The sequence below is a fragment of the Macadamia integrifolia genome, chromosome 7 (genome assembly GCF_013358625.1).
Source record: "Macadamia integrifolia cultivar HAES 741 chromosome 7, SCU_Mint_v3, whole genome shotgun sequence".
Classification (NCBI taxonomy): domain Eukaryota; kingdom Viridiplantae; phylum Streptophyta; class Magnoliopsida; order Proteales; family Proteaceae; genus Macadamia; species Macadamia integrifolia.
Window position 1 is genome coordinate 23806620 of NC_056563.1, and position 8128 is coordinate 23814747.

Below are 8128 nucleotides of genomic sequence, written 5' to 3' on the forward strand. Positions count from 1 at the left end.
ATATATATATATATATATATATATATATATGAAAACTTTAGCTTACCCTTAATCAGATTTTGCATACTTTACTAGAGTGATTGGCAAGACCAAAGGTTAACAAGACTCTCTAATTTCAATTATTCTCTTTTTTTTTTTTGTTTTTTCTAGGTTTTATAGTTTAAAAAATTAAAAAATTGGAAAATATGGTTCATTTTATTTTTTATTTTTTATAGCTAGATCCCAAATAGAGTTAAGCTTAGAAGTGAAACAAGGTCGGGTTTCTTAAAACCTATCCCAACTCTAGGTCCTCAAAAGTCAACCCAGACCCAACCCAACCCTGCTAGGTTCATGCCTAGGCCCAAACCTACCGGGCTCATGCCAATCCAACCTTGGCCCTAATTGGCCTTGATTCTATCTAAGGTTGGGCTAACATTGATTGAACCTGTTTTTGCCATGTGTCCCATGCAATAAAAAAATAAAAGAAAATAAAATTCAAATGATCTATACACAATTAAAACTTTGAAGTGTAACACAATAAAAGATGTCGAGGACACCTAACCATAAGAGTCAATGACTCAAATTCTATTATTCAAAATAAAAGGATTGGGTGATGGCCCTAAATTACCCTAAATTATATAACATAAATCATAATTAAAATCATGGTTAGGTTGGGTTGAGTTGGGTTAGGCTGTGCCTAGGCCTCAACCCAAGCCCCACCCAACCTTAACCCAGGGTTAGTGTTTTTCAACCATAACCTACTCTTAGGGTCTATCTTAATCCAATCCCTGTTTGGACTCAAGGATAGGTTTAGGCCAGGCCAAACTTACACCCCTAATTGAGCTCATGACTCTTAATTTTGAGATATTGATCTTTGTCAACTAAACAACCCCCAAGTGGACGAAGCTCTGATCATTAATAAATCTAGAGAGACTCATAATGTATGAAACTTTACCACAATTTGAAAGCAATGAAAATTCAGAAAAAATTAAATCAATGCAAGTCTTCCGCCACTACACAGTCTCGAAGGAGATGTATACATAACCTTACCCCTGCCCCCTGCATCTTCGCGGAAGAGGGAAATCAAGTTCTTCTGTCCCTTTTGTGAACTTTGAATGTTCTACAGGGATATGCTGGCCCTGAGTGCACGTAATGTCTACACTCTATAACTGACCCTATATTGCCATGGGACCCATTTCACCACGGGGTACCCATATACATTTATGTTTCGTCTATGATAGAGGAGTACGTGGCCTGTCTCTGTCCTCTTTTAATTAGTTGAATAACGTGCCATTGGCAACCGCGTTGTCAGAAGTCATGACTTGATCAGTAATTCAAGGACCACACAAATCTCATCCATGGATTATATTAATCGAACAAAGATAGAACCAGCGCCTACGCATACGTACGACATAAAGGTGGAAATGCACAATCGGCTGACCCCTTACTAATATTTGGAGAGTTGAATCTGAAAAATTCAAAGGAAAAACCACCTTAACGGAGAAAGAATGTCATCAAGTCATCAACTATGACTTGGTCACATGGATAGGGACAAAACTTTTGTGGTATGAGTATTATTTCTGTTTTGTAAAAGAAAAATGAAGAGATTACCTATACTCATCTTGTACAAAATCCTGTTGTGTAGAGAACATTTCCTAATCATTGCATTTATAACCATACTTCTAGTTGTCAATAGAATTAAATTGTTTTGTTTTAAACAAAAAAAAAAAAAAAAATAGGATTCTTTTCTAGACGTTGAGGTATAGTCAACAAAGTCCAAAAACGTTTTCGCATATGTCTACATCACTTCAAATTTCTCCCATCATCTAACCCTTTGGTCAAACTGTTTTTAAATCGACAAGCGATCTTTTCACTGTGGTTTCACCACCTCCTCTTATTATCAAATAATTAGCCTTAAATAAGTAACGATATCCTCTGTATAAAAAATTTACAGTCCATCCAAATATTTGTTCGAGTGATGAATAGAACTTGTGAAAATTAGAGTCAAATTCTGTTTTCTCACTAATGTTTTTTTTTTTTTTCTTCTTCTCTCTCAAAAATTGGGAAGACTTGGATCAGTTTATTGGCCAGGTCAAGTCAAGTCAAGGACTCCAACTTCTATCACACGCAAAATGAAGAAGATGATGCTACGCTCCTCGTTCATTGAACCCAGTCCTTAAATAGCAATGGAAGCTGAGGAACACCCAATGAAATTATTGGCTACAGAGACCTAAGAATTAAGCGACATGGGTCCTCTTGCATTGCTTCGGTTCCTCTTCATACTGTTATGGCTAGCAATGGCAACATCAAAGTTGCCAATGGCAAAGTCCCACTGCTCAGATAAATGTGGTAATATCACAGTTCCCTACCCCTTCGGCTTTGGAGATAATAAAAGCTGTAACAGAAGTGGGTTTGGGTTAACCTGCAACAACAGTTACAACTCTCCAAAACTATTCTTTCTAAACTTGGAAGTGTTGGACATTTCTTTACAAGGAGAAATGCGAGTTATGAAATACATAAGTAGGGATTGTTACAACGCATCAGGCCCTATCTTTTCGAACGACCCTACTCTCAATATGAAAGGTCTTCCCTTCACCTACTCGGATACCCAGAATAGATTCACAGTTCTGGGTTGTGACACCAGTGCTTATATCATGGGCTCAGATGGTCGGAACTTTAGTACTGGTTGCAACATGGTATGCGGAGGTAAAGACGATCCCATGGATGGTTCTTGCTCTGGAATCGGTTGCTGCCAGACCTCCATCCCGAAGGGTTTCAAGAGTTGCGAAATAGGGATTGAAAGCTTTAACAATCACAGCTATGTCTTGGAATTCAATCCTTGCAGCTACGCTTTCCTGGTTGATATGAACTGGTACAACTTCTCTATATCCCATCTCTTGAATTTTAGTAATGATATTGACAAAGAAGGTTATTCTCAAGTTCCGATTGTGTTAGATTGGGCAATAGAGAGTCCATCTTGTGAAGAAGCTAAGAAAAACAACACCACTTACGCCTGTGGCATCAATTCTGACTGCTCTAAGTCCAAGAACGGTCTTGGGTATAATTGCAGCTGTTCCGACGGTTACGAAGGGAATCCTTACCTGCCAAATGGATGCCAAGGTGACCCTGAAACCTACTCTTATAAACACTTCTCTGCACCATTATGATACCGAACTATTTTCAGTACATTTGTATGCATTAATGGTGGAAAGCCCTAAGCTAGTAGTTGTTTGTTGCAGACATAAATGAATGTATACATAGTCCCTGCAATTGGACTTGTACCAATCTGCGTGGCGGTTACAATTGTTCTTGCCCACCTGGTTATTCCGGAGACGGGAGAAAAGATGGAAATGGATGTATTCCTCCTCAAAAGCATAACAAGCCGTATCCAGTGATTCAGATCATCATAGGTAAGAAATACTTCCTATGAATAAAATACTCACTGTCTAATCGCATACATTAGGGTCAGGAAAATTGTATTTCTTATCCGTTTAACTGAATTAAATTTATAATAACCCACATGGAGTAATAGTAATGAAGGTTCTATGAAAATCCTAGTTGTTGCTGTTGTTTTCTATTTTTTTTTTCCCGCTCAATTAGTACATAATCTAGGCACTATATGTACCATAATTTTGACCCAACTTCTAGATTAGTCTCTCTAATTACTTTGAGGTCCCCTTACAGGTACTGGCTTGGGCTCCTTGTTTCTAATTATTGGTAGCTTCTTGGTGTTTTACACACTTCAAAAGAGAAAGGATAACAAACTTAAGCAGAAATTCTTCAAGCAAAATGGAGGTTTCTTGTTGAAGAAAGAGTTGTCTAACCGTGAAGGATCCGTTGAAGCTGCAAAAATCTTTGGAGCTGAAGAACTAAAGCAGGCAACTAACAACTATGCTCAAAGCCAGATCCTTGGTCGAGGAGGCTACGGCACAGTATACAAGGGAATTCTATCTGATCACAGAACTGTTGCTGTTAAGAAATCAAAAATAGTTGACGAAAATCAAATCGAGCAATTCATAAATGAGGTGGTTATTCTCTCCCAAATCAACCATAGAAATGTGGTGAAGCTATTAGGTTGTTGCTTAGAGACGGAGGTTCCTATATTAGTGTATGAATTTGTTAGGAACAAAACCTTATTCCACCATATCCATGTTGAGGGCCACAATTCTCCAATTTCATGGGATAATCGTTTAAGGATAGCTGCAGAAACATCAGAGGCTATCGCCTATTTGCATTCTGCAGCTTCACCACCTATCATTCATAGAGATATCAAGTCCGCCAACATTCTATTGGATGATGATTATAAAGCAAAGGTGTCAGACTTTGGTGCATCAAGGTTGGTTCCTTCAGACCAAACTCAAATTAGTACTCTAGTGCAAGGAACATTGGGGTACTTAGACCCAGAGTACCTTCAATCAAGTCAACTAACGGAAAAGAGTGATGTTTATAGCTTTGGTGTAGTACTTGTGGAGCTATTAACTGCAAAAAAGGCACTCTATTCCGATGGGCCTGGTAAAGAGACAAATCTAGCAATGCATTTTGTCACTTCAACCAAAGAGGGTAGGGTCTGGGAAATTCTAGATCATCGGATCATATCCGAAGAATGTAAGGAGCAACTCCATGAAATTATACAATTGGCTGAAAGGTGTTTAAGGGTAAAAGGAGAAGAAAGGCCTTCAATGAAGGAAGTGGCAACGGAGTTGGAAGGGTTGAGCAAGTATCAGAGGCACCCTTGGGTTGCAACGAATCCTGAGGTGGAATGTCTTCTTGGCGAACCATCAAACTTGCGAAGTCACAACATTATTGGGTACGATAGTTTGGCTATTGAAGGGCTACTGTCATTAGATGGTGGGCGTTGATTATACCTCTCTTTAAGATATATGTCATTGGAATCTTCCTTCTTTAGTTTCTGTTTTAGTCTTGTATTCCATTGTATGGTTCATGCTTGTCATTCTAAGCTCAACAATTAGTGAAACAAAGCCTTGCTTGGTATAGCTAATAATGTCAATCTTTATATACTTTATTTATATTCTAATATGTGTTGAACAAAAATAAGGGGAATGTTTGGGAGACCCAGGGTCAGCCATCTAGAGGATCCCCTCTAAAAATTGTATACAGCACCATTTGCCTACTAAATACTAGGAATGGCCAAATCAAGACTATATATTTTCACTGTTTTAAAGTTGAAGACATTGCCTTGTTGGAGAGATCCACTATGATAGGGACACGGTAGAGAGAGGGAGAGAAAATAGAAGAGATAAAATATGGGTTTGGCTAGCTAATTTGGAGATGCCTGCCTCGTGGCTTTATGACGAAGTCGGACATCTGGCTTGGATAAGGAAGCCTACCTCTTCTCTTGGGAGAGAAAATAGGAAATTTGATTTACTTCTCTACCTTCTATTACATAATAATTCTTAGATAGGATAATAGTTACAACTTACAATCCACCCTCTCCCTGTTTTCCTTATAACCTGTCTCCACTACTCCTCCCTACAACTCTACCTACAACATCTCCAATAACCCACTAGTTACCAACTTACAACAACAACAATAATAATAATAATAATGATAATGATAATGATAATGATAATGATAATCATAATCATAATGATGATGATGATTGTGTGTGTGTGTGTGGAAGTTGGGATTGAAGACTGATAAAACAGACTGAGATAATTTATGAGGAACAGAACAAAGGAGAGGAAGTAGTAAAAAATACAGAGAGACGAATTGCTGGAAGTTGGGCTTAGTAAAAGACCGGCTGGCAATCGATGCAACTTCCAAGTGGGAATTGCATGTGCATGAGAATTTTTGTTTTGATTATGGCATGGGTATTATGGTTTATGGATGGAGAAATACAGGTTTGCAAGAACACACAGAGAGAGAGAGAGGGTGGGATGGGATGGGGTGGGGTGGAGGCAGGGTGGAGTTGCAGAGAACAGAGGGGCGCCTGGGTGAGGATGCAAAGGAATCATGATATATATATATATATATATATAAATATATATTGGTAGGACATATATAGAAAATATGGTTGTTCTTAAATAAGTTACATAAGAGAGGCAACAATTACACCACTTACACATCATCACTTAATGTTTAGTTCAACTTCTACCACTCTATCACTACACTAACATCACTACACTTACATGCGCTAACTTAACCAATAACGGGTTACACATATAACTCTTATCTGATAGATACTAACTTCCATCATAACTTGCCACTATACATGTAACATCCCCCCTCCCCCTCTCTTTAGAATTGGCCTTTTTCTACCCATTTCCATTCTTACTTTTTGTTCCATATATCCATCTATCAAAATTGAAATAATTTCAGTCGTCATTGTAAATCCTTTTGCTTGTCCAAGGCAAGAAAGGAGTGGAGAATATCATTAATCATTGTCGTAGTATAGTAGATCCTTTTCTTATTTTCTTACCATCCCATTACTCTTTACTGAGAAGGGGACCAAGATCCTCTTCGTAGTACATATGTTGTTACGACTCAGCATGACATGGAGGAGTTGATGAGTAACACTTTTGCCACGACAGCAATCCACTTGGCAAGGAGAAACATGCAAACCTCATGAAGAGCATCTTAGGGAATATTCCATTTTTCTGTTGAAGGGTAAGACATATGATGAAGGGGGTAATGAATATACAAAAATCCTTTCACTCGTCTCTATTCTTCTAGGAGGTAGCTACCCTCGAAGCTAGCTAACGTTCTGTTTTTATTTGGTTTGCTTTCACTGAGAAATATACGACGGACGACGGAACTCGCCTCCATCAACTAGATGAATCTGTTAAGCTTTTGACTCAGGCGATGGCAGCGCGTGGCAAACGTGTGGATTCCCTTGAAGCAACCATGTCAGCAATCATGTCCAACCAGCAGCGGTCCCTTTCAGAGCTCATTCGTCGCCTCACGGCCATGGATGGCCGGTTGGAGCAAGCCCTGGGGTTAACGGTACCTCAACCTGATCAGCGCCCAAGCAACTTCAATACATTGTCACCGCCTCTACCCATTCCGGCCAACCCCATCCAGATCCGCACCATGCCGCTTGATTTTCCCCGTTTTAATGGTACAGATCTAATCGGATGGATTTTCCAGGCAGAGAACTTCTTTGATTACCATTGTGCCGCCGACGATCAACGCCTTCTGATTTCTTCTCTCCATATGGATGGCCCTGCCCTCTGGTGGTTTCAAGGGGTGCTTCGTGTCACTCAATTCACTACCTGGCCGGATTTCACTCAAGCTTTGGAGAGTCGCTTTGGGATTTCCAAGTTCAAGGATCCTCAGGACACTCTTCCCAAACCCACACAGTCGGCCTTAGTCGCGGACCAACAATCTCGAATTGAAGCTTCAGAAAACTTGTCTCCACCAATTTTAAGTAGTCATTTCATTTCTAGACCTCGATCCGACATCCTTAGTGACGTATTGGCTCTCCAATCAAGTTCTATGTCTCAAGCAGTTGGTCTCGTCCATCACCAGAAAGAGAAATTCCTTAAGGTCAGTCGCCCTGAGCTCCGAACCGGCATACCCACCGTACCTCAAGCACCATTTCTCCTTTCACTAGCACTTCCACCATCCACAGACACCCAATCTTATCCTCGGATCCCGAAATCCCTCGAAGTCGGTCGCCCTGTGCTCCAAATCAGCATACACACCATACCTCGACCACCACTTCTCCCTTTTAATTCATGGATCACGATCCAATATCCGACTTCAATAGAGATGCATCCCTATCGAGAGAAAGGCCTATGCTACAATGATGGTGAGAAATTTGCCGCTGGCCACAAATGTAAGCCTCGCCAACTGTTTTTGCTCATATACGGGGATGATGCCCTAACTACAAATTTGTTGGGCGGAGATTCATCCCCTGGCCACAGATGTGAATCTCGCCAGCTATTTTTGCTTGTGTATGAGGGTGATTCCCCAACTACGGATCTATGGGGTGAAGATTCATCAACATATGCCGAACCTTTCATTTCGGTCGACTTGATTTTGTATCATGCCATGTCTGGTCACTCTTCCCCTTGGACCTTGTGGTTGTCACAGACTATCGTTGGAACTCCGATGCAAGTTCAGATCAATGGTGGCAACGTCAATTTTGTCCAAGGCCAGGCCGCCCAATGCCATGGTCTCGTTATTG

The 8128-nt window shown here is 40.2% G+C and overlaps 1 protein-coding gene across 1 annotated transcript; it reads left to right on the forward strand.

Moving 5' to 3' along the window:
• Positions 1–2219: 2219 nt before the first annotated feature.
• Positions 2220–4973, forward strand: LOC122083110 (putative wall-associated receptor kinase-like 16). Its single transcript, XM_042650800.1, has 3 exons — positions 2220–3099; positions 3219–3389; positions 3664–4973. Exons 1-3 carry the CDS (start codon positions 2226–2228, stop codon positions 4836–4838), a joined length of 2220 nt encoding a protein of 739 aa, XP_042506734.1. The 5' UTR covers positions 2220–2225; the 3' UTR covers positions 4839–4973.
• Positions 4974–8128: the final 3155 nt, after the last annotated feature.